General features: G+C 34.2%; 1 protein-coding gene across 11 annotated transcripts in view; it reads left to right on the forward strand.

Annotated features, from left to right (window-relative positions):
- Positions 1 to 26,273, forward strand: part of RADIL (Rap associating with DIL domain) — an 86,455-nt gene that overhangs the window by 33,517 nt on the left and 26,665 nt on the right. For 10 of the 11 annotated variants that reach the window (XM_031940969.1, XM_031940988.1, XM_031940940.1 and 7 more), the window contains 4 exons: positions 5,692 to 6,008; positions 7,810 to 8,478; positions 10,913 to 10,950; positions 22,268 to 22,428. In XM_031940969.1, the coding sequence (XP_031796829.1) occupies positions 5,692 to 6,008; positions 7,810 to 8,478; positions 10,913 to 10,950; positions 22,268 to 22,428 (1,185 nt within the window). The remainder of the gene's footprint in view (positions 1 to 5,691; positions 6,009 to 7,809; positions 8,479 to 10,912; positions 10,951 to 22,267; positions 22,429 to 26,273) is intronic. The other variant, XM_031941008.1, reaches the window with a different exon arrangement.

Consider the following 26,273-nt stretch of genomic DNA (forward strand, 5'->3'; position numbering starts at 1 on the left):
TCTTTTTTTTCTCCAAACAATTATGTAGTATCCTTTGTTTGATTCTGCACATGATCAGTTCCCCCAATGTATTTTGTTTTAGATTAATCCAAAAAAAGATCTAATCTTAGACAAAATAGTATTAGATAAAAATAGTGAGATTTCTGGGTTTTGCCTCATGTAAAGTGTTAGTGCAAAAAACATGAATGATCTTGCAGTGTTGAGACTCGATGGTTGTCTGGTACTCTATTTGATATAAACAACTTGGTTTTAGAAGAATGACCCATAAGTTTTTTGTTACTGATCACTGCAAAGGGCTTTTTTTCCCCCCAGAAATAGAGAGGTCATTGCCTAACCTGTTGGTATCATAGTATGACTATTAAAGAACTATTAGTATCCAAATCTATTTAATACTTAATTAGCAGGCCTTGGTAATTAGTACTTGCCTCTCTCCCAGATAAAACTTCTTCCACAGTACCCATTTAGTCAGTAATAAGTGAAACTTCATGTTTGCTATATAGACTTCACTGGCATAGCTGGCACAACAAGCACTGAGAAGCAAACTGAAGAAACCCTGCTGGTTTGGGCATCAGTTGTTGACAAGGTAGATCCTGGATCAGATGCTGTTTTTGGTGTCTTTTTCAGCTCCATGTATAGGGAACCCAAAGGCTTTTTCAATGTAAAAGACAGACGAAGGTAGAAAGGGGAATGAGAATTGTTTCTTTTAAAGAGATGCATTTTGAAGGGAAAGGGATAGACTTGCTCATCTTTGACAATATTCTCAGAAGATCAGCAGCCCAGGTACTTTCCCATCAGGGGACAGATGCTACATTAATTTTAAAATGCCTTTTTACTTTTTATGTTATTCGTAGAGGCTTTCAGGGATTTAAATAGAAAATACTCAGACCAGAGAACTATTAAAAAGAATTGAAAGGGCCAGCTAGGTGACATAGTGGATAGAGCACCGGCCCCAGAGTCAGGAGGACTTAAGTTCAAATCTGGCTTCAGACATTTAACACGTACTAAGCTGTATGTGACCCCGGGCAAGTCACTTAACCCCAATTGCCAAAAAAAAGAATCGAAATTCTATTGAAATTTTAGCTTCCAAATATACCCATTTTGGCCTTTAGTAGAAATCCTGGTGGTGTTGTATGGGTTTTAGTGGGCTTGATATAATGTTTCTTTCATGTCCTTCAAGGGTCTTCATGAGCTAAAGTAATTCTTTCAAGTCGGATTTGTTGTAAGATTTATATGAGATAATATAGAGTGCTTATAATGGAGATAATATGTGGAATCCTTTACAAACCTCAAATAGCTTTATTAAATGTAAGCTATTACTTTAAATCTTATAGAACTTTGGTTTCAAGTATCAGTTGATTCAATTTTTGCAGATTCATACAAAAACAAATAAAAGGTAGTTAATCCCAAATATGTTACACAATTAAAAAAAACACTCATTTAATGCAGATAGTCTATATTTCTACCATACTTATTTTTTTTTTAAACAAGGCATTCTGAACTACTTTTTTTTTTTTTTTAATAATTTTTTATTGACAGAACCCATGCCAGGGTAATTTTTTACAACAAATGATCCCTTGCACTCACTTTTGTTCCGATTTTTCCCTTCCCTCCCTTCACCCCCTCCCCCAGATGGCAAGCAGTCCTATACATGTTAAATAGGGTGAACTACTTTTTAAAAAGGCCTTTAGTTTTTTCTCCCAGTAGGAGTTTCTGCTTTGCTCCAAATGATTGTCCATCACACTCCAATTTTTAGATCATTACCTACTTCTGGTTTGGGACTTAGGTAATAGAAATCTTTCAAAATTTTGAATCTTTTAAAATACTTTTTCAAAGATAGTTACAGCATTGAGAGGAAAGAAGAAAAACAGGATCAGGAGAGTAAAAACTGAAGGTATTAAGGTTATATAGAGGAACTTTGTTATGTTCAGGAAAAAAGCTGTGTTTATCTTTCCAATGCAGTTCAGTAGTTTGAACAGAACTTGTGACAGGAGCTCTATCTGCAGTGAAAAGTTGCTTTTCAAAGCTAATTTTACCATACAAAATAAATACAGAAGCTTTTCCTCTCCAGTAGATAAGGAAATACTAATTTCATTGAGGGATTGAGGGAGAGAAGTTTTTAGTTAAAATATTTTTACTGTCCAACCTCTTCTCCTCTCTCCAAATGGCCTCATTTTATGAAACTGATATAGATATAAAAGGGATCATTTATTTTTTTCCTGCAGAGTGAACCTATCTAGCTTCTCTTAGATAGGTGATCTCATTCTCTTTTTTTTTTTTCTTGTCATTGGTACAAAATTCGTGTATATTCAGTCTCTGACATAGTTAATCCTAAGTATGAAAACATGATTTTGGAATTGTTGTGGGGTTTTTTATCCTAATGACAGTGCCCAACAGATTTCTACAATAGAGGAAGGTAGAGCACAATCACATTGAACAGTCAAAGGTGGAGCCAATAGATGTTATACTTTGAGATGTTAACTATGTGCTCTAGCTTATTTCAATTGTAATAGTACTCTCAGATGTTGGAAGAGGAATTATTTGTTTTGCTTCTAATTCTAAATTTTTAAGGCATTGCCAAAATGTTTGACAAAGCAAGGAAGAAATCTCTCATCCCCTGTGGAAAAATGGCATTCTTGCCTAATTGACTCTTGATTATTTGGGCCTAGCTTATTTATTTTACAGACTATCTAAGCACTTCTTTCACATATTAAAAATTAGTAGCAGGGCTTTTTTGAGATTAAATTCCAAGCTAAACATTTAGTCTTTAGTCTTTTCTTTATGTATTAGAAATCAGTTTTGATGTAGTATAACTGATTTGACAGGTTACCCAAGGTACTTTTTCAACTCTTGATTACTTGTAATAAGTAGGAAGAAGAAATTAGGGAAATTTTAAACTCCCAAATTGCCAAAAAACTTGCTTTAATTCTTTGTTTCAAACTCCCACAAAACTTTTATTACTATTAACAATAATATGTAAAGCTTATATGAGAACTTGTTCAAAACAACAAATCATGCATCTTAAATCAGAAAACCTTTCCCTCTCCTGTTGAAGAGACATTTCAATACTATGAATAAATTTCACCTAGTAGTTACCGATATTACAACTTACTCTATTTCTAGACCTTAACTTGACAAGGACCTTTAAGTAGTCAGCAGACTTGAAAACATGGGCTCTGCAGAAAGCCATTGTCTCTGGCATAGAGTGCATACTGTGTCTGAGTCTTTGGATTTAGAGATAGGAGCCCATAGGAGAAGCCTGTACTTACAAATACACTATTCTACATGCATTCACTGGGCTTCATGCCACATAAAATGAAATTTGGAAATTGGAGAGGAAAAAGACTTATTTTTTTCTTAGACCTCCCTGTTTTTATAGCTTCGTGACTTCTGAAAGGTAATTTTCATTTTTTTCTCTCTCCTAGAAATATTTTATTATATATATATAAATAATATGATTTTTTTTTACATTTTTATACTATGACTAGAGTACTCAAGAATCTTTTTCCTTGATTGAGAAAAGATTGAAAGATTAAAAATGCCATTTTTACCTTTCCTGTTTTACTTTCCTTTCTGATTTGTGCCTCATAGATAATATTTAGTTTGCAAAATGCTATCAATCACAGAAGGGAGCTTTATCTGTCATTATTTGGGATAAAAGATCTAAACCAGGCAGGCAGAGGGATGATGATAAACTGTAGTAATTGGACTAAGAGCTATATGCTGTCCCTTAGTTTCATTCTTCTGTTTTCTAAATTGATACCCAGAAGTTAATTAAGGTCTGCTCTGCAGCAGGCAGACTCTGAGATTCCTCATACTGCAGTCTGCAGGTTCGGGCAGTTGGCATTCTCATCCTGCTTATTGCCAGAACTGGTCAGCCTTCAGTACAGTACAGGATAAAGAAAAGACCTGTCCACAAGCCCTTGGCTTCAGTCATATATATGGTAAGGAATGAATCTCTTGTCCTTAAGCTTTGTGCCCTGATATTTCTTTTATTTATTTTCATTTTGTGTGACTCTAGGCAGCTGATGCTGCAGATTTCCATGGGTCTTCTTATAAAGGCAAAATGTGCCTAAAGGGCGTTCTGAAGGAGAAATGGAGCTGAAGGTTGAAAAGAGAATGCTTAATAATGAATTTGGGGAGCATTTTAATTTAAAGCTAATTTTTATGTACTGTGATTTTTCAAATTTTCCAATTATTTTGACTTGAAAGATCCCTGATTTTGTATTTATAAATTCTTAATGTTGCACTTAATGTTATTTTTATACATTAAAAGAATAGAGTGAGTTTTAAAATATAATCCTAGGAAATTTGCCTTATTTTCAATGTTATAATTTCTATTATTCAAACTCCTGCCCTCCCCACATCTTCACCCCCTAGTTTTGGGTGTTAAAAGATAAGCATAAGGTTCACTGGGCCAGGAGCCAGAAGATCTAGGTTTTTTCCTCCAGGTTTGCAGTTTTGCTGAGTGGATTTGAACAAATAACTCGATCTCTCTGAACCTTTTTTGTAAGTTGGGGATAATACTAGTCTTATTTTGTGAAGGTGGTGAAGATCAAGTGAAGTAAAATAAATAAAAGCACTTTAAAGACTATGAAGCACTATGCAGATGAAAGGTAATATAATAAATGTGATGGATGAATTCTGCATTTTTCCAATGGCTTCTGAGGAAAGGATAAGTTTTTTCACTGGGCATCTTATGAATGCTAAGTATAGGTGATGTGATAATACTTGTGGTCCCTAGGAAATATACTGGCCAGTTGGCACCAGTATGGTGCTAATACTGCACCCTGGTGGTGGTTTCAAGAAGACGTCATTTAGATCTTAAAAGCAAGGTTTATCAAATATATTTTGCATTTGGAATCCATCAAATTTAGAAGCCATTTGAATTTTTTATGAAATAAAAAGGGAAGTGAGAAGAAAGCCATTAAGTTCCTGTAAACTGATCCAGATCCAAATTAAGGTTCACTAGGCATCTAAAGAAAGTTTTTAAATGATCCTCTATGAAGACTCAAAAGAGGTAGCTACCATGTATGGCAAGGAGTTTTGTGGACCAATAAATGAAAGCCATAGAAGTGAACAGTGTCTTCCCACCCTTTGACAGTGCCTTTGCTTCCAGTCTGGTGATCTTATTGCTGTGAAAATTTAGTGACAAGTAAATCTTTCCATATTCCTTGTGCCAAGTGAATTTCTCTTTGTTTCAAGCAAATTCCCCGCTGAGATAAAATTGGCTAGTAAACTTCAGGCCACTTGCTTCTTTCCTTCTTTTGCAGATGGATTAAGTGACTTGCCCAGGATCACGCAGCCAGGAAGTGTTAAGTGTTTGAGGTCAAATTTGAACTCTGGTCCTCCTGACTTCAGAGCTGGTGCTCTATCCACTGCGCCACCTAGCTGCCCCAAGTTCACTCTTAAAGAAAAACTCCCAGTGTGTTATAGTGAAAATGGACAATGGGGATATTTATATAGTCTTCTATATTTGAAAAGTATACTACTATCAAAAGAATGATGGGGAAAGAAGATAATATTTTGGAGGCATAGACTCATTTGAGAAGGCTTGCCGTGGCTAAAGAGAAGCTTGTTTAGTTAAAATGAGAACCAAAAGGATATAGTGAGAAATTAAGTCCTGCAGTAAAACTCCAGATATTTAATTCTGAAAAAAGTAATTCTTTGAAAACAACTTGGTTTTCATTTTAGGGATCAATGCTCAGGCAAGGAAACTCCAGAAGAATCGTGCAAAGGGTGCTACAACACTGACAGCTGGATGTAAACGAAATTCTACTCCACCCACACTTCGGCGCACAGTTAGTGAAACCAGCTTGAACCACACCAGTGCTCAAGAAGAGGAGCCAAAGGGGCATTATCCCACCTTGCTAGACCCCAGCCAAAGCCCAGAGGATCCACGCAAAGAGCTTCCAGACCCTGTTTTGGAGAGAAATAACAGTAGCAGTATGAGATACTCACTTTACCAGTCCCCACACCTTCTCCTCCTTCAGGGATATAGTCAGCAACATGTACGTACTTCACTTCTCTTATGAAACTGCCCGGATAAGCAGTTCCTAGACTTCTGATGAATAAAATTTACTCCCTCTTTAAGTGTCCTCTTTCAGTCTTTAGTCAAATGATTTTCCTTGTGAGAATGATTTGTAATTTATAACCCTAGTAAGGAATTGAAGGTGGTGGGGTGGGGATGTTTATCAGAGTAATTAGGTTTGCATGAAAATACTTTGAAAAATTACATTTATTGTATTTAAAATTATTAGCAAGTTTGACTTTTTAGGTAACAATAATGACCCACTTTTTTTTTAAGAGAACAATTTAATAATTTATTTTAAAAGGAGAAATTTCTGGGACCAAATGGATCCATGGTTTGATGACCCACTTTTATTAGCACTTCAAGGTTTACAGAGCTCTCTACATAAGTTCAGTTGATGGCATAAGCATTCTTATACCCATTTTGCAGAGAACATTGAGATTTAGAAAAATAAAATGACCTGCCAGAGACATCCTGCTATTAAATGTGAGAGCCAGGATTCAAACCTGAGTCTCCATTTTCTAAGAATATATATATATATATTATGCTTTATATTATATTTGCTATATATTATATAAAGCATATATTATAAGCTTTATAATAGCACTTGATCTTTATTCCTCAAATGGAAAATGCTGAGAACTCTCCCCTATATCTTAAGCCAGGAGTCTTCTGTCAAGTGATCTCCAGCCCATTAGGATGGCTTGACTTTTTTTTCAATGGGAAGAATAATATTCAAAGACATCTACTCTACCAACCAGGTTGCTATCAGAAATTGTGGGAAACGTACTTCAGAATTTCATTTATGCCTATTTTAGTCACTTGAACCCCCAGTATAGGATTGGACTCAATAATGATCCCTCCTAGTTCTTAAATTTTCCATTGAATTCATGATCCTTTCCCATGTTGGCTTCAAGACACACACAAAGGGATTATATGGTTTTCATTTTTAAGAGAATAGGGGCAGGCTGATTATTTCATTCTAGTTCACAATGTAATTGGTAGAAATGAAAAGACTCTTTCCTGGGGTTGTATGTACATTTTTAAGCCTATGAAATGTAGTTTTTGAGGGATGACTTTGGAAGCAGTTACCATTAATGGCACCATTGAATACACTTTCGTCAGAAATTAATGCCTTACTCCTCTAGTCCGCACTTATCATGTTCTCTACAGATAACCCTTCATTCTCTCCTTCATCATTTTTTAATTTACTCTGCTTTAATTTACTTTCCTACTCTATTTAAGAATTATGTCATTAAAACTTACAAAATAGAAAGTTTCAAAAAGTTCAAAACATATTAAGGGGAATATCAGATTACTTAATTGGAAGGAGAGAAAGATAATTGTACTTGCATATTAGAGGGAAGCAGTGCTGTGGATCACTTGGGGACAGTTTAGCAGTTACGGGCATGTGGTCAGTATGCAAGTCTCTCTCTTTCTAGGCCACTTGTTATCCTGCCACACAGATTTAAAGGTGTTAGAATAGAACAATCTCTTGAGTCTCAGACCTGTTCCTTATTGTCCTCTGGGACACCGATCTCTGGGGAAGAAGAAAAGAAAGTTACTTAATCCAAGGTGGGTGCTAAATGTGGGGCAGGTGGAGAGCAAAATGTAAATAAGAGATTCCATGGCTCTTCAGCTTCAGGTAGGTCCAGGGCCCTTGGGACAGCTCTTCTTGCATTGGAGGCTCAAGTGACCAAAGTGCCTTTTTCCTTGTGTTTTTCCTGATCAAGTTGCTTGAAGCCTTGGATTGTCCCTGAAGTTTTATGTTTTCGTTTCAGGATAGCTTAGTGTATGTGCTCAACCGTGAACAGCACACAGTGGGCCAGAGAACTCCCTCTAGCAAGCCCAGCATCAGCCTTTCAGCCCCAGACATTCTGCCCCTTCACTGTACCATCCGTCGGCTCCACCTCTCCAGCCATTCGAGACACTCCCAAGCAGAAGAGAAGCTTATTCTTGAGCCAATTCCTGGGGCTAGTATATCTATCAACTTCTCAGAAGTGGGAAAGACTATGGTCCTTCACCACGGAGACCTACTCTCCTTGGGGCTTTACTACCTGCTGCTGTATAAGGATCCTGCACGAGCCCACACTCTCCCTGCCCAAACCTTGGCACGGCTCAAAGCTGTTCCCCGAACATCAGACCCTATCACTTGTAAAATGTGTGGATCAGTGCTCAGGGGCAGAACGCCTTCCTCATCCAAGAAGCATGGAGCTCTGCCTAGTCAGAAGAACCCTCGACGAAGGCTTCATCTGGAGTTTGAACCGGCTGTAGAAGATGTTCTGGTGAAGAGGATCATGACATTGATTGAGCCAGGGGGTGATGACCATAAGCTGACACCTGCTTTCCTATTCTGCCTCTGCATTCAACATTCTGCCACCAACTTTGAGCCAGGCGAATTTGGGCAACTGTTGCTTAAACTGGCCAAACTGATACAGAGGACAGTCTGGGTCAGTCAAAGGGGAGATTGAGGGCAATTGGGCTTCGAAGGGTATGACCAGGAGTGCTTGTGCTAATTGTCTGGCTTTTCATGAGAGACAGTTTTCGAGTTAGTTTCTAATACTTAGTAGCAATAATATATTTCTGGTCCTCCTCCTCAGTTTTTTATCTACAAATTGAGTTAGGAAAGCTAGATACTTTCCTCAGTAGGAAACTTGGGACATCAGAATTTATTAGAAGTAGAGCCCTAAGCACAAAACCTTTTCTGCTTGTTTACAGTTTCTAATTTATTTTTAATGTCTCAAGCTCATTAGGCAAGCAAATAAAACTCTTGAAATATAAGGGAAAAGGATATTAGATTATCTTGCTACAATTTCCTCAAGCAGGGCTAGAATGATAATGAATCAGCATTATTTTTGCTTAACATGCTTAGGTTCTAGCTATATTCTTCCCCCTACTTTTTTTTACTGACCTAGATAACTTTTGAATCTCATTTGGTGCCTTTATGAAGGTGATGTTGCCCAGTGGTATTATGTACTGAGAACTTGGATCTGGGAACAAGAGTGATAGTTCTGTATTGATAGAAATGATAGTGCTATGTATCAGGTCTCCTTAGAGTTCTCTACAAATGGTTCTTTGTTGGCACTTTGCCATAAGAATAAGCACTGCCTGCAACTCCCCTCATTGATGCACATGAAAACAGTTGGTAAAATCTTATGGGAGCATGGCTAGCTTTTTCAGACTCAGAAGTCATATAGCATTACTTACTTTTTAAATTAACACAATATTACAAAATGAGGTTTAACTATTAACATCTGGGATACTCTCTCCTTGGCAGGTCAACAGCCACTTGGAAAGTCTGAACTGTGTTTGGAATTGGCTGTTGGCTGATGAAAAGTTACCTGAGCTGTATCTCCTAAATGAGAAAGGCCACAATCATAATCTTATTATCGAAGGAAATAGAGATCCTTTGTAGTTCAGATTGGTCATTCTGGGTGATCCTTTCTACTAAAGTTAAGCTATTCTATAGCCTGGAACAAACTTGTGAAAAAGCAAAGCTCAGAAATACTGACTTGTTTTTGTTGTTATTATTGACAGGTAAAGTAATGTGACTGACTAAGGTTTGCAACATACATCTGATAACTAACCCTTAATGCCATGAACATTGATCTAGGTACTGTGTCAATTCTGTTAGGATTCTCACTATGAAATCTAATATTGTGATTTCTATAACAGTAATCCCATATAGAGAACCAATAATTTGCATGGTAGCTTGATGAGATCAATTTAGTATAAAATGAATTCCTGTATATCATATTAATTTTAACATTTAAAATATTTTTATTTCATTTATTTCATTCTCAAAAAAATAAAAAAAATTGAATATGGAGTTGAAACCCAAATAAAAATAATGAAATCTAAAATATTTAATTTTGAAATATAAATATAAATTCTACCAAAAGGCTCTATAATACTGATTGGTAGGTACTAATCTCTAAAATATAAGAGTCCCTCTTGGCCTGATAGCCTTTTCTAGCTCTAAATCCTATGATTCTTCTACTAAACTTTTTTGATTCCTCTACTAAACTTTTTTGGCTATCTGTTTAAGGAGCTTTTTGATCCCTTCCTTTCAATATAGTGTCTGCAAAGTTTGTTGATATAGGATTTTGAAATTGGAGTTAGGGATCGCCTACTCTTCATCTTACAAATGAGGAAATGGGATCATAGAAGTTGAGGAACTTTCCTAATCATTTGGTTAATTAAATAGCAGAGTTAGTGCTTAACTCAGGCTTCTTTCTGTTATTTCTTGCTGTAACTTCTTGCTGTAACAAGTAGATGCCCAAATATTGGCTAATGTGGGTAGTTAAGAAGACTAATTGATAAATATATAGTTCAGTTTACCTTAATAAATCAGTAATTAAAATTAGACTTATGCCTTCACTTTATGTGTTAGCACTGCAAATACTGGTCAAGCTTGGGGATCCCATGTTAACATTCAAATATTGCTAGAAATTCAAATGTCTTTTCATTTACTCATAATCACAGGATTAAAACATTTTAAAACATGTAATTGTCAATGAAAAAAACATAAACAGAATCCTAATTTATGAATGTGATAAGTATTTATTCTTTATTATTTTTCACTGGATAATTGTTATGTAAGGATTATGAAATGTGTCTGCAATAGGAAATAAGTAGATAAATTTGGGGAAGAGAATGACAAAAAAAAATTGAATGATATGTCATGCTGTTTTTTTCCAATATAGTTTAGAGTAGTTAGTATAATATAGACTGGATCTGACATGATAGTTTCATGTTTCTGATATTGATCAGGGTACTACATGGTTTTTTTTTAAAAAATAGGTTATAATTCTATAATAGAATTATTGTATATTGTTTACTTATTTTTTATTGTTTTATTGTTTACTTATTTTTTTCTTTTAGGAAAAAACCAAAGAACTAGCCGAAAAACAGTCTCAGCAGTAAGTATAATAATTATATATAGTCCCTAATGTACTTATCAAATGTGGAGTAAATCAACTTCAAAGCCATCAGGATGTATCCTGACTGCTCTCTTGAAGTTGAGCATTGTATTTTTTCTCCCCTTCACTACATATAAACTAAAGTTTTAAACATATTTTTAAAAAATCTTTAGTTAAAAATTCTCTCCTTCTCTCTCTCTCTTTCTCTCTTTCTCCCTCTCTTTCTCTTCCCTCCCCCCCTCCCTCTCTCTCCCCTTTTCCCATTCCTTGAGAAGGCAGTTTGGTATAAGATACACATGTGTGGTCATGCAAAACATTTCCACATTAGACATTTTGCAAAAGAAATGAGAGACCAAAAGTAAAATGAAGAATAATAAAATTTAAAAAAATTTGCTTCAATCTACATTTAGACTCTTATCAGTTTTTTCTCTGGAAATCGATAAGCAATTCTCATCATTAGTCCTTTAGAATTATCTTGGATTGCTGTATTGCTGAGAATAGCCAAGTCATTCAAAATTGACCATTGACAATATTATTATTATGTATTCATGTTTTGGTCCTGCTCATTCCACTTTGCAAAAGTTCATATAAGTTTCTACAGGTTTTTCTGAAAATATCTCTTGCTCATTATTTCTTATAGCACAATAATATTCCACTACAATCATTTATGACAACTTGATCAGCCATTTCCCAAACAAAGGATATCCTCTCAATTCCCAATTTTTGCCACTACAAAAAAAGCTTCTATAAATATTTTGTCCACACATTTTTTGGAATCCTTTTCCTTTCCTTTTGATCTTTTTGGAATATAGACCTAGTAGTGGCATTGCTGGGTTCAAAGAACATACACCATTTTGTAGGTTTCTGGGCTTTGGAACGATTGGATTAGTTTCACAACTTTGAACAGTAGTACATTTTTTTCATACTCCCTCCAGCATTTGACATTTTCTATATATTAGCTAGTCTGATAAATGTAAGGTAGTACCTCAGAGTTGTTTTAATTTGCATTTTTCTCATCAATAGTGAATAGCTAAGTGGCACAGTGAATATGTGTGCTGAGCCTAAAATCAGGAAAACTCATCTTCCTGAGTTTAATTCTGGCCTCAGATGCTTACTAACTGTGTGACCTTGGGAAGGTTGTTGGCCTCAGTTCTCTCATCTAGAAAACTAGTATTTTGCCAGATGGGGCCACAGAGATCTGGATGTGATTGAAACAACTGAACAATAATCAATAGTGATTTAAAGAATTTTTCATATGACTATAGCTTTGATTTATTTTTTTGAAAACTTCCTGTTTGTATCCTTTGACCTCTATGGAAGAATGACTTTAATTCTTTTAAATTGGACTTAGTTTTCTTTTGAGGTTTTTCAGAGACACTTGTCATAATTTTTTCTTCTCAGCTTTCTGCTTTCCTTCTAATCTTGGCAACATTGGTTTTGTTTATGTACAAAAAACCTTTATTATTTTATGAAATCAAAAGTATCCATTTTATATCTCATAATGTTCTCTTATCTCTTGTGTGCTCCTGAATTCTTCTCTTATCCATAAACCTGACAGGTAAAACGTTCCATGCTCCCCAATTTATGATATTACTCTTTATGTTTAATGAACCCATTTTGACCTTATCTTGTGTTGTGAAATGTTAGTCTATACCTAACTTCTACCAAACTGCTTTGCAGTTTTCCCAGCAATCTTTGTGAAATAGTGATTTCTTATCCCCAAATTTTGGATCTTTAGGTTTGTCAAACTACGTTATTCTGATCATTTATTAGTGTGTATTGTACCTAAACAATGCCATTGATCACTACTCTGTTATTTAGCTAATACCAGATTGTTTTGATGATTATCACTTTGTAAATACATTTTGAAATTTGATACTGCCAGGAAGATATAAAGTGTTGGACCTGGAGTTAAGAAGATTTGAGTTGAAATCTGGTCTTCCTAGCTGTGTGATTCTGGCCAAATAATTTAACCTCTATTTGCCTTAATTTATTGGAGAAGGAAATGATAAAGCAATGTTTTTGCCAAGAAAACCCATTAGAGGGACTCTGAAGAGTCAGACATAGCTAAATGACTGAACAAAAGCAACTGCTAACTTCCTTCATATATTTTTCCTTATTATTCTTGACATTTTGTTCTTCCAGATGAATGTTGTTATTTTTTCATTGCTCTAAAAAATAGTATTTTTGATGACTTGATTGGCATGGCACTGAATAAGTAAATTAATTTAGGTCAAATTATCATTTTTATTGGTTCAGCCTACCCATGAGCAATTAATAATTTTACAGTTGTTTAGATCTGACTTTATGTTACATGAAAAATGTTTTGTAATTGTGTTCATATGATTCCTGAGTTTGTCTTGGTGGGTGGATTTCTAAGTATTTCATATTGTCTGCAGTTATTTAAAATGGAATTTTTTTTTCTCTCTTCCTGCTGAATTTCGTGGGTAATATATTGAAATGCTGATCCATTATGTGGGTTTATTTTATATCCTGCAGTTTTGCTGAAATTAATTATTTCAACTGTTTTTTTTTTTACTTGATTCTCTAAAATGCTGTAAGTACTCCATCATATCAGCAAAGAATTATAATTTTGTTTCTTTGTTACCTCTTCTAATTCCTTCAATTTATTTTACTTATTATACCTCCATTTCTAGAAAAATTTCCAAAAAAAAGTGGTGACAATGGATATCCTTGCTTTTATCCCTGATCTTATCTTTTCTTGTTGTAACAATTCATATGCTTTCTAGTGTTTTTAATAAAAATGAATGTTGTATTTTGTGAAGCATTTTCTGAATCTATTGGGATAAGCATATGATTTTTAATGGTTTGGTTGTTGATATGATTAGTTATGCTTAATAGTTTCCTAATATTGAACCTGCCTTACATTCTTGATGTAAATCCCAGGTGTTCATAATGTATGACCTTTGTGATATGTTGATGTAATCTCCTTGCTAGTATTTTATTTAAAATTGGTGTGTAAAAATTCACTAGGAAAATTAGTTTATCGTTTTCTTTTTCTGGTTTTGCACTTTCTGGTTTTAGGTGTCCGCATCATATTTGTATGGTAAAAGGAATTTGACAGGACTCCTTCCTTGCTTACTTTTTCAAATAGTTTATGAGAATTAATTGTTCTTTAAATATTTAGTAAACTTGTGAATCCATCTACTCCTAGAATTTTTTCTTAGGGAGATCATTAATGGCAGGTTCAATTTCTTTTTCTAAGATAGGGTCATTTAAATATTTTTTTCTTCTTATGTTAATCTAAACAATTTGTATTTTTGTCAGTATTCATCCATTTTACTTGTCAAAATTTTTGGTTATATCATTGGGTAAAATAGTTCCTAATAATTCCTTTAATTTCATCTTCATAAGTAATAAATTTACTTTTTAATTTATTTTAATTTTTTCTTTTTTTGCTGAGGCAATTAGGGTTAAGTGATTTGCCCAAGGTCACACAGCTAGGACGTATTAAGTGTCTGAGGTCAAATTTGAACTCAGGTCCTCCTGACTTGAAGGCTGGTGCTCTACCCATTTTACTACCTAACTTTCCCTAAATTTACTTTAAAAAATTAATACTTGTAATTTGGTTTTCTTCTTTTACATATATATATATATATATATATATATATATATATATATATCAAATTAACCATTTAATTTTGTTGACTTTTCTTCCCATAAAACCAGGTTTTAGTTTCATTTTAGTTCACTGATTTTCTTACTTTAAACTTTATTAATCTTTCCTTTGATTCTCAGGATTTCCAATTTAGTGTTTAATTGGACATTTTTAATTTGTTCTTTTCCTAGTTTTTTTAGTTGCATGACCAATTCATTGACCTGCTCTTTATCTATTTTATTAATGTATGAGTTTAGAGATAGAAATTTTTCCTAAGTACTTCATCCAATAAATTTTGTTATATTGTCTTATTGTTTTCAATTTCTCTAATGAAATTATTATTTTTGTGATTTGTCTTTAACCTACTTATTATTTAGGATTGGATTATTTAATTTCCAGTTCATTTATAATCTATGTTTCCATGGCCCTTTATTGAATAGAGTTTTTTTGCATTGTTACTATAGATATTTTTTGTGTATAGAGGGTCTTTCTTTTGTCAGTGAACTTCTTGGGGTACATGCCTAGCAGTTTCAGTGATCTTTTCATTGTTAAATACAATGGTCAATAATTTTTTTGATATTGACTCCTAAGGTTTTTGTGATGTCTGTTCCAGGTTCTCAAGAATCTGCCTTTCTGGTTGCTCTTTTTTGCTTTCTTTTGTTGGATCATCATTGATGTTCAATCTCCTTTACATGAGTTCACAAGGGTTTATCCTTTATTTTTTCTATATTTATTCTCTCTATTGATCACATTAGTATTCATGAGTCTAATTATGCCTACTTAGATGATTTCTAGAACTGTATATCCAAAGCTAAACAACATTTAATTGCCTGGTGGACATCTCCAAATGGATGCCCAGTTATCTCAATCTCCATGTCTAAAATAGAACTCATTATTTCACTATGACCAAGTGGGATTTATACCAGGAATGCAGGGCTGGTTCAATATCAGGAAAATTATTACCATATTCAACCATATCAATATTAAAACCAACAGAAATTATATGATAATCTCAATAGATGCCAAAAAAGCTTTCAACAAGTACCCATTCCTATTAAAAACTGTAGAGAACATAAGGGTAAAGAACATACTTAAAACAATAAGTAGTATCTATCTAAAACCTACAGCAAAAACATTTTTTGTAACTGAGAGAAGCTGGACACATTCCTTGTAAGATCAGAGTTGAAACAATGATGGCCATTATCACCACTATTATTCAACATTGTAGCTTTAGCAATAAGAAAAATTTAAAAATCAGAATAGGCAATGAGGAAATAAAACAACTACTCTTTGTAAATGATATATTTAGAGAATCCTAGAAAATCATGCAAAAACTTATGGAAACAATTTACAGCTTTAGCAAAGTTGCAGGATATAAAATAAACCCAAACAAATCATCAGCATTTCTATATATTTCTGGCAAAGCCCATCAGCAAGAGATAGAGAAATTCCATTTAAAATTATCGGAGGCAGAAGTCATTATCTTCTCTTCAGAGCTAATCTTACTCTATCCTCCATTTTTTGAGGGTACAACTTTCCTTTTATGTCTGTCAGGTTCACAGCCTAAGTATCATCATCAGCTATTCCTTCTCCCTCACCCTTTATCCCCTCTATTCATTTGTTAAGTCTTACCAATCTCACCCTTACATTTCTTAGATGTCTCTTCCTTAGTCCTGCATCACTTCTTCCTGGTTAATTTTAACTGCCTCTTTATTTTGACTCCCTGCTTTCAGCTTCACTCTTTTTGTTTATTTTCCATATAGTTTCTGAAATAATATTCCAGAAGCATAAATCTGATTTATGTTACTCCCGGGCATAAACCACTGAAGTGGTTCCATATTGCCTCTAAGATAAAAAATTATTTCTCAGCTTAACTTTGAAAGCTCTTCACAGTTTAGTTTCAGCTTGCCTTCATGGGCTTAGTTCACTGTTCCTCTTCAGAGATTCTGTCTTTTAGGCCAATTTTTCCTTAAACTCAAAATTCCCAACACACCTATTCCTGTACCTCAGCATAGTTCTTCCCCTCTTCTAGAACTACCCCCCACTTCTACCCCATGCTAGCAGTGCTTTCTCCCTCTTTACATTTGCCTCCCAGGATTCTTAGTTTTTCTAGGGTCCAACTTATGAACCTATGGGAAGCTTTTCCTAATTCCTTTAATGGCTAATTTTCCACTCCCTTCTTAATTTACCATGTATACACTTATCTCTTTATATGTTGTTTTCCTCCAACAGAATGTAAGATTTTTTCAGAAGATACGGCTTATTCCCAGTGCTTGGTATGCAGAAGGCACTTAGTGTCTTTGATTGAATTCTACTTTCTTCATTTTTTTGTTATTTCATATGCATCTTTTCATATTTTCTTTCATAATTGAGTTGTAGTAATGGAGTAATTCCATTACTCTGGTCCACCGTAGTTTATTCATCATATTTGTTCTTCAATTATTGGATATATAGGTTGTTTCCAGTTGGGGAAAATTATTAATATTGATGTTACTATTATTATCTTTGAATAGATAGTTCTTTTTATGTTATCAATATATATTCATAATTGCTGAGTAAAGAGATAAAATCCTTTCGATAATTCTTGCAGTGTATCGTCAGATTATTCTCTCTAAAAATTCCAAAATTCTCTTCTCCCCCAGAAATATAATAACATTTCTTTACACTCTGACCAACATTGAGTTTTATCATTTTTATTTTATTTTTTGCGCTTTTGGCAAATGTTATTTGTTGCGTTAGAGTTATTTTAATTTATGTTTTTTTGATAATTAGAGTCTTCTTAAAAGTGATTATTTGTACTGTATATACTAGATCTGACCTGATGGTTTTATAGTGATCTTCTAATTCGCTTATGTTGTCACCCATTGTGTACATATTTGGAGATTATGTTTCTATATAGAGTGAGATATTGATCTATATGTAGTTTTGGCCGGACTGTTTTCTATTTTTTCCAATAGTTTTTGATGAATAGTTTGTTCTGGATGCCAAAACTGGGATCTTTAGCTTTATCAGATAATATATGCTCTTTTGCTTCTATTTATTGTGTACCTAATCTGTTCCACTAATCAACCTGTTTCTCACTCATTACCAGATTATTTTGATAATTAAGCCTTCATAGTATTTGAGATCAGCTATTGCTAGGTTTCCCACATTTCCAATTTTTCTTGCCTGTTGATTACCTTGATATTCTTGGCCTTTTTTTCCCTGCATATGAATTTTGTTATTTTTTTTTAGCTTCATAAAATAATCCTTTGGTAGTTTGATGAATATGGTACTGAATAAATAAATTAAGTAGTATTTTTAAAAATTATATTGCCTTGGACTACCCACAAACAAAATTTATTGAAATTTTAGAGCTATCTATATTTGTTTAAGGGATGTTTTATAAAAGTGTTCACATACTTCCTTTGTGTATCTTGGCATGTAGATTCCCAATATTTTATACTGTGTCTAGTTATTTTAAGTAGAATTTATCTCAATTTGCTAATTTTGTTGGTATATACAAAAATGTGTGGGTTTACTTTGTGTCCTATAACTTTGCTAATTGTTGTTAATTGTTTCAGTTAGATTTTTATTTGATTATCTAGGGTTTTCTAGGTAAATTATTTGCAAAAAGTGATAGTTTTGTTTGCTATTTGTCTATGCTTATTCTTTTAATTCTTTTTCTTTTTTATTGCTATAGCTAGCATTTCTAATAATATCTAATAATAATAACAATGAATAGTAATGGTAATAATGGATATCCTTGCTTACCTCCTGATTGTATTGTGAATGCTTTTAGTTTTTTTCCCATAGATAATGCTGGCTCTTGGTTGTTGTTTTAATATTTCCATTATTTATTTTTCACTTTTTTTTTTCTCCTGAGGCAATTGCAGTGTGCAAGTCACACAGCTAGGAAGTGATAAATGTCTGAGACCAGATTTAAACTCAGGTCCTCCTTGACTTAAGGGCTGGTGCTCTATCCACTCTTATCACCTAGCTGCCTCATTTTAACATTTTAAAAATATTTTTAATATTATCATTTTTTAACATTTTAAAACATTTAACATGTTCTAATTCTGTTCCTCTTCTTCCCACTGAAAAGATATGCAGTGTAGCAATTATACATGGGAAATCATGCAAAACTTATTTCCATATTAGCCATATTAAAAAAAAAAAAAGCAAGAAAGTGAGAAAACTCTACTTCAGTTTGTATTCAGACTTCGGAATTATCCTTGGATTAATTAGGTAGGATAATCAGAGTATCCAAGTCTTTCATAGTTGATCATCATTACATTGCTGTTACTGTGCACAGTGATCTCCCAGTTCATTTCATAAGTCAATTTACATAGGTCTTGTGATGTTTTTTCTTAAACTACCCACCCTTGTCATTTCTTACAGCACAACAGTACTCCATCACAATCATATGCTGCAACTGATGAACATCTTGATTTCCAATTCTTTGCCACCACAAAAAGAGCTGCTATATATATATATATATATATATATATATATATATATATATATATATATATTTTATACATATAGATCCTTTTCCTTTTTCATTAATCTCTTAGGGATACAGATCTAATAGTGGTATTACAGAGTTAAAGAGTATGGAGTTTTGTTTGGGCATAGTTTAAATTGTTCTCCAAAATAATTGGACCAATTCATTATTCCACCAACCTTTCATTGCTGTATTTGTTTTTCCTTCATTCCTCTAGTATTTGTCCTTTCTGATAGCTGTGAGGTGGTACCTCAAAGTTGTTTTAGTTTACATTGCTCTAAGCAATAAGTTTAGAGCATTTTTTCATGACTATAGACAGCTTTTATTTCTGTTTGAAAACTTCCTGTATATATCTTTTGATCATTTATCAATTGGTGAATGGCTCTTATTTTTACTTGCTATAAAAACTTTTGATATTACTTCATTGCCTTTATAGCATTGATTTCATTGACTTTTTAGCAAAAAGTAATTTGCTTAATTATCTCTTTTGTCTGTTTTGCTTTTGCATTGTCTGATATGATTGCTACTCCTGCTTTTTTTCTTTGGCTGAAGCATATGAGATTCTGCTCAAGCTTTTTATCTTAAGAGAGTGTGTGTCTGTGTCTGACTATTTCCAGGTGTCTTTTGTTAAACAGCATAATGTTAGATTTGGTTTTTAATCCATTCTACTCTTTGCTTCCATTTTATGGGGGAACTCTTCTCATTCACATTCACAGTTATGATTACTAAGTGTACATTTCCTTTCTCCATTTTCTTCTGTTTATTTTTCTTTTTCTTTTTTTTATCATGTCCCTAATGAAAAATCTATTTTGCTTAATTAACCATTGCCTACCTTAATCTGCCCTCCTTTTTATCACTCCTCTTCTTTTGCCCTTTTCCTTTTATTTCCCTACAGGGTTAATTATAATTCTCGTGTTTGTTCTCTCTCTCTCTCTAATTCCAATAAGAGAGAGGTTCAAGCACTGTGCTGCCATGCCCCATTTCCTCCTCCCCTGTGTAAAAGCTCTTCTTTGCACACCTTTTTTATGTGAGAAAATTTTCCCCATGCTACCTCTTTACCTTTACCCTTTATCCAGTTCATCCCCTTTTCATCCCTTTGGAGTTTTTAGAATTTGGGGTTTTTGGAGATTATTCCAAAATACTCATTTCCTCCCCGTGTAAACTCCTTTTAACTGCCTTAAAAATGATCAAATTCTTAGGAATTAGATCATCAACCCATATAGGAATGTAAATAGTTGAACTTCATTGAGACTCTTACGATTATGCATTCATTTACTCTCTTGATTCTTCTGTTTTTGTTCAGTTCTGTGGTTTTCATAAGGAATGCTTCAAAATTCTGTATTTCATTAAATATCTATTTTGTTCCTTTTGAAAAAATTTTTTTTTTTTTTTTTAAGCTTTGCTGGATAGGTTGTTCTTGGTTGTTAAACTAAATCTTTTGCTTTCTGGAATATTATATTTCAAGATCTTCATTAGTGATGACTATTAAATCTTGTGGGATATCTTTGTTTCTAATTGCCTGAAGTACTTTTTACTTGACAAGGAAGCGCTGGGTTTTTTACTATAATATACTTGGGCATTTTCATTTGAAGATTTCTCTCAGGAGGTGGGTTTTTACTATAATATACTTGGGCATTTTCATTTGAAGATTTCTCTCAGGAGGTGACATGAATTTTCTAGAAACTTTTCCCTCTATTTCTAAGATATCTAGGCAATATGTTGTTATAATTTCTTGAAATATAATATGTAGAGTCTTTTTTCAGTTTTCTAAAATGATTTTCAATTATCTTGTGTCAGTCTATTTTCTAGGTCAATTATTTTTCCAGAGATATTTCATATTTTCACCTCTTTTTAAAAGTTTTTACTTTTTAAATTATTATCTTTTGTGTCTTATAGTGTCATTAGATTCCACTTGGCTAATTTTGATATTCAAGAAGTTATTTTCTTCAATACAATTTTGTATTTTTCCAAGCTCTAGTTTTTCTCATTTCTTCCTCCACTGTTCTCATTTAGCTTTTTTGAATCTCTTACTTTAACTCTCCTGGGAATTCTTTTTGGACTTACGTCTAGGTGGCATCTTTTTTTTCTTTGAGGCATTGCATATAGATGTTTTAGTGTCATTTTCTTTTGTTTTTTTGTCTTCTCTGTCACCATAATAACTCTCTGGTGGGATTCTTTTTTTGCTTGCTCATTCTTCTAACCCACTTATTTATTTTTGACTTTGTCCATGTTAGGCTCTGCAATATTAGTGGAGATGTCTGGCCTGAGTTTCTGACATTTTACATCCTTTTGCTTTCTCAAACCATATGGTTTGACGCAAGGTCTGTCTGTTCATTGCTCTCCTATGTTCTACAAGTTCCTGATTCAAGTTGAGTCTCTCATCTTGTTTAAGAATTTTAGTGGATTGCTGTTGGACTGTTATGATTAGATTGCTGGAAGATTCTGCTCATTAAGAGAAACTGACCAACGCCTGCCCTTTGTTCCCCCTTTCACAGGTTTTTCCAAGACTGCAGGCCCACATTTAAGGTTAGTGGCTAGAATTGAGCCACTGTATTGTTCCTGGGATTAAATCCATATAGCAGCATTTCTGAACTATGGTCCTTGCTTTTACACAAGACTCATGCTTGTGACTCACTCCTCTCTGCCCTGGATTTGTGACCAGGAACTGCATATTGGTTGACCCAATTGCCAGATAGCACCCATTCTTGTACCAGCTGTAGTTCGGGGATTCCTTGGGATCTCTTTCTGCCCTAGTGCTTCCTGCCCTGATGCCTTTATCTTGACTCTTTCATGTCTCTGGATGCTATACACTGCATGGTCATGGCCATCACCAGTGTCCATATACCTCTCTGTCTCCCTGAACCAACCTGGGCTGAAAAAATGACTCTTTGTTCTGTCCCAGGCATCTATAAAATGGGAAGAATAATACCTGAACTTCACTTTATAAACCTTAAAATACATTGTGAAGGGGGAGGAGAAGAAATCAAGAAAATTAGGGTAGAAGTGTTTTCTGAGACTTTGGCTGTGAAAATGAGGACAGATTAAGTTAATGTAGTATATTATTATTTTAACATTTGTCCATTACAGTTTAGCTACCTCCCTTAAGTCCTTATATTATTAGTTCTTTTATAGTTCAAATATTAAGTTTTGTTATTTGTCATGTTATAGCTAAATTTAACTAACCATTGTTTTCCCTCTTCGTATTTCATTAGCCAGGATCCTATCTCTCTTTCCCGCCTCACCATTGCTGACCTACTGCCAGACCTCCAGTATATTCTCTTCTGGATGTCTAATTCCATTGAGCTCCTTTACTTTGTCCAGCAGAAATCTCCACTCTATATCCAGAGCATGGAAGAGGAGCTGGATGTCAGAGGTATGGCTTTTATGTATCATTGTTAGTGTTTTGACACTAGTTGGGCAGCTTTAGTTTGATATCACATTGACAGAGTGGGCCCCATAGGACAAGGAGGAATTTGTTCAGTAGACAAATTCTAAAGATAGAGAAGCATTTCTTTTGTGCCCATTGTATGCCTAGTTTAGGAGTCTTTTTATGTGGATCCAAGACATCCCTCTTTAGCTCTAATAAGAATAATCATTTGAATTAATAAAACCACCTTTCTCTCACATAATTTACAGCATGTTAAGCTTGCTGTTTATTATCTTAACATATTCATTTTTCAGTTGTATAAAATAAGGCATAGATAACTAAAGTATAATAGAGCTAAGGAAATTCTGAGCATCCAGACTGCCACTGACTTCATTCAGTATATCCTTAGTCTGTGTATACAGCTGAGAATCTCTGAGAGAAGCCCATCTTTAGAGAACCCATTAAAAACAAACAAACCCTGAGTACTCAGCATGCCGAACATAGACACTCAGTAGGATCCTGAATTGCTAAGTACCTGATAAAGTAACAGAGCTGTTAAAAATAATCTCAGTGATTGCAGCCTTGCAGCTGAGAGTCTGGTTTTGTGCACTGGATACTAAAGAGAAATATATTTCATAACAGAGAAAATCAACCTGTTCCTAGCAGAATCATCAGCTGAGCAGTGGAGAGCATTTTGCCTGAAGCCCTTTGAAAACCTTGGTTTTGGGTAAAAATGACATAAGCAAGGAAAGGTGGCATATCATCTGTTTGTAGAGTTGCCTACTTTCTCTTGATGAAACCTGTGTCTCAACTGCATTTCTCCAGACCTGCACATTGAGCCAGTAAAATGAGTGGAAGAGGAACTAAGTTGAAGGAGACCTAGCTGGAGAGTTTCAGCTTTCTGGCTCTTGAGCTCTGCTCATCTCATTTTCCAACTTGTGGGGAAAGTGTGAGGAATGACAAATTGGTTTATTTGGGGATAGGATTGATACTTTGTTGTTCTTTGAAAGAGATGTGGGAAGGTAATGACTTCTAATGAAATGGAAGGTCCCAGATCCTAGTTACAGTGAGTTGCTGGGATTAAGCAAGTTCCCCCCCTCAGTATGTTCTGGTTTCTTAGCATTTTATTTTCTCTTTTATGTGTAGTCAAGGAAGAAAGACCTTCCAGCATTCTGGAAGGCTTCCAGGGCTTTGGTTATCTAGGTTTCTAATACTGATATGATATGTAGAAGAGGGGAGGGCATTCTTCTGTGATGGGAGTTTTTAAAAAGTTTCTTTCCCACAGGCTAAAAATACGTAGGGGGCAAGTGGGTGGTGTGGTAGATATATTGCTGGACCTGAAGTCAGGAACATTCATCTTCCTGAGTTCAAATTTGGCTTCACTTACTAGCTATGTGACCCTGGACAATTCATTTAATCCTAATTGCCTTAGTTCCTCATCCGTAAAATGAGCTGGAGAAGGAATGGCAAACTAGACCCCAAATGGGATTACAGAATCAGATATGATTGAAATGAGTGAAGAGCAAAAAATGTTCTGTGCCAACGTGTGGTTGGCCAGTGAGTAGTGAAATGGTAGAATGTTTCCTCATAGGCACAGGTGCTTCAAGCTTTTTGAAAAAAATCTGTTGAAGAATATGTCTTTGTTGTCCTATGAAATAATTTTTTCCCCCTTCTGTTAGGGAAGTCCAATCCCCTAGAAATTTTATCTAGTGATTTGGCATCCTAAGAATTTGCCCTGCCTACTTTCTGGAGATTATTTCACTTCAGTTTTGACTATCAACAGACATTTAATATTCTTCATATCTTGAAGAGTTAGTATTTCATCAGAGACATCTGGCCCCCTTAAGAATAGGTTATTCTCAGAGCCTTTTAGAGACCTTAGCTCTAAAAGAGATAGCAGTTAGGAACTTGAGATACAAGAGCATCTAGAGCAATGTCTGATCAAGAAAACTTATAAAACCCAGGACATGGATAAAATATAGGTGGGAATTTTTTTTTTAACTAGTTTGAATCCAGAGGGATAGTCTTGTACTATTGGGAAAGTGATCACAAAATCTTTACTTCATATTTTTTATCATAAATTTTGGAAACTCGATTCCTTTTCTCTCTTCAAATTCATAAACTTTTACACTAAATTTCTCTTTTATAGTGTTTTATAGTTGCTATAGTTTTATAGTGTAGTAGAGTTGCTATTCTGCAAGACATAGTAACCCAGGACAGGACTCTTAAAATGATTTTTGGTTGGTCTGTTATTTTTTCTTTGCATTTTTTTACTTAGAGTTAAATAGTGAGAGGTAGCTGGGTTGTGCAGTGGATCCAAGCCCTGAAGTCAGGAGGACTTGAGTTCAAATCTGGTTTCAAATACTTAATACTTCCTAGCTGTGTGATCCTGGGCAAGTCACTTTACCTCAATTGCCTCAGCAAAAAATAAATTACGAAAAAATAAAGGTAGATAAGCATCTACTGGGGAAAAAAAGTTAAAAGGTGGATTTTTTTAGATATGTAGTTTTCATGAGGAAAGAATGTTTTCATAAAACTGAGGAGGCACAGTTTAATCCAGAGAAAAAGGTCACTTTCTTTACTCATTTTTTGTTGGAACATCCACCATGAGAAGAAAATCATAAATATTGTCAGGGAAATCATTCTTGGTTTTATGGCCTGAATAGGGTTTAGAATTTTTTAGATTGTGAGGTAACAGCATTGCTAGTCTAATTATTTGGCCCACAACTCTCAAACTCAATAGGGGAAACTATGGAATAAGAGAAGCTCTTGAGCGTGAAAGTAGAGTGGTGGGAAGCAGAGGCAGGAATTTTGAAAGTTAGATAAATAAATGCTATGATCATAGTGGGCTCCAAAGAACCCAGAAGAAAAAATAACAACAAGGGTGAAATAAAGGTTAAAATCAACATTTTAGCCTCTTGACCCACAGGAAATATCTGTGGGAAAACTTTTAAAAACAAAGATGTCATGTCCTGAGAGAGTTTAAAATACCTTTTTTTACAGTCTAAAAAAGTTACCTCAAGTGTTGATCTGGAATTTTTGTAAGCAGGAATTCTTTTACATAAAAGAATGAGATTCATCATGTTTATTTTAAAAGTTTTTGGCACAGTCATTTTGTAGTTTTAGGCTTTTCTAGATCACTTTTTGTTCCTTGTAGCTGATTTTTTTAGATACTCATGTCATATAGACAATTGGTCATGGCTATGCACAAAAAGACAAGATTTGTTCTAGTCATTGTCTTTGCAAACCAGTATAGACCATAGATGGACAAAGATGGTAAGCAAGTGACATGTTTGTCATCTTAGATTATAATGAGGTTGTCAAATTGATCAAGAAAATGCCTAGCACACATATGTATATGTTTCAGTGAAATGGTCTGTGTTTCTGTGAATATCTCAGAAATAAATATATATAATTAAGCTGTTAATTTTGCTAGATCCAGTTCTTTTTAGCCTTTTTATCTACTCCTTTGACATCTCATAGTTATACAGCTAAATTTTGAATTGAACTTCTTAGAAACTATTACAGGACAGAAAAGCACATATTAATGGAATAAACTAGGGAACGGTTTGCATTATATCTAAAGAGTACATTAGCCCCCTATATACCATATTCTATGGCATATGAGTTCTGTGCTTTAGAGTATTGGAATATTGGAGCATATGTTAGCTAGCAACAAATATTAATTTATCATTGTTTCGCATAGTTGGCTTACATGATCAGGTGAGATGAAGACCAGCAGAGGGTTTGTTGTACAGAGGGGTTATTGTACATGGAATTTAACACCCAACTAAGCAGAATATTATAACAAAATAAAAGAGCAGCAGCAAAACTTCTGACATAAGATGGTT

The sequence above is a fragment of the Sarcophilus harrisii genome, chromosome 1 (genome assembly GCF_902635505.1).
Source record: "Sarcophilus harrisii chromosome 1, mSarHar1.11, whole genome shotgun sequence".
Classification (NCBI taxonomy): Eukaryota; Metazoa; Chordata; class Mammalia; order Dasyuromorphia; family Dasyuridae; genus Sarcophilus; species Sarcophilus harrisii.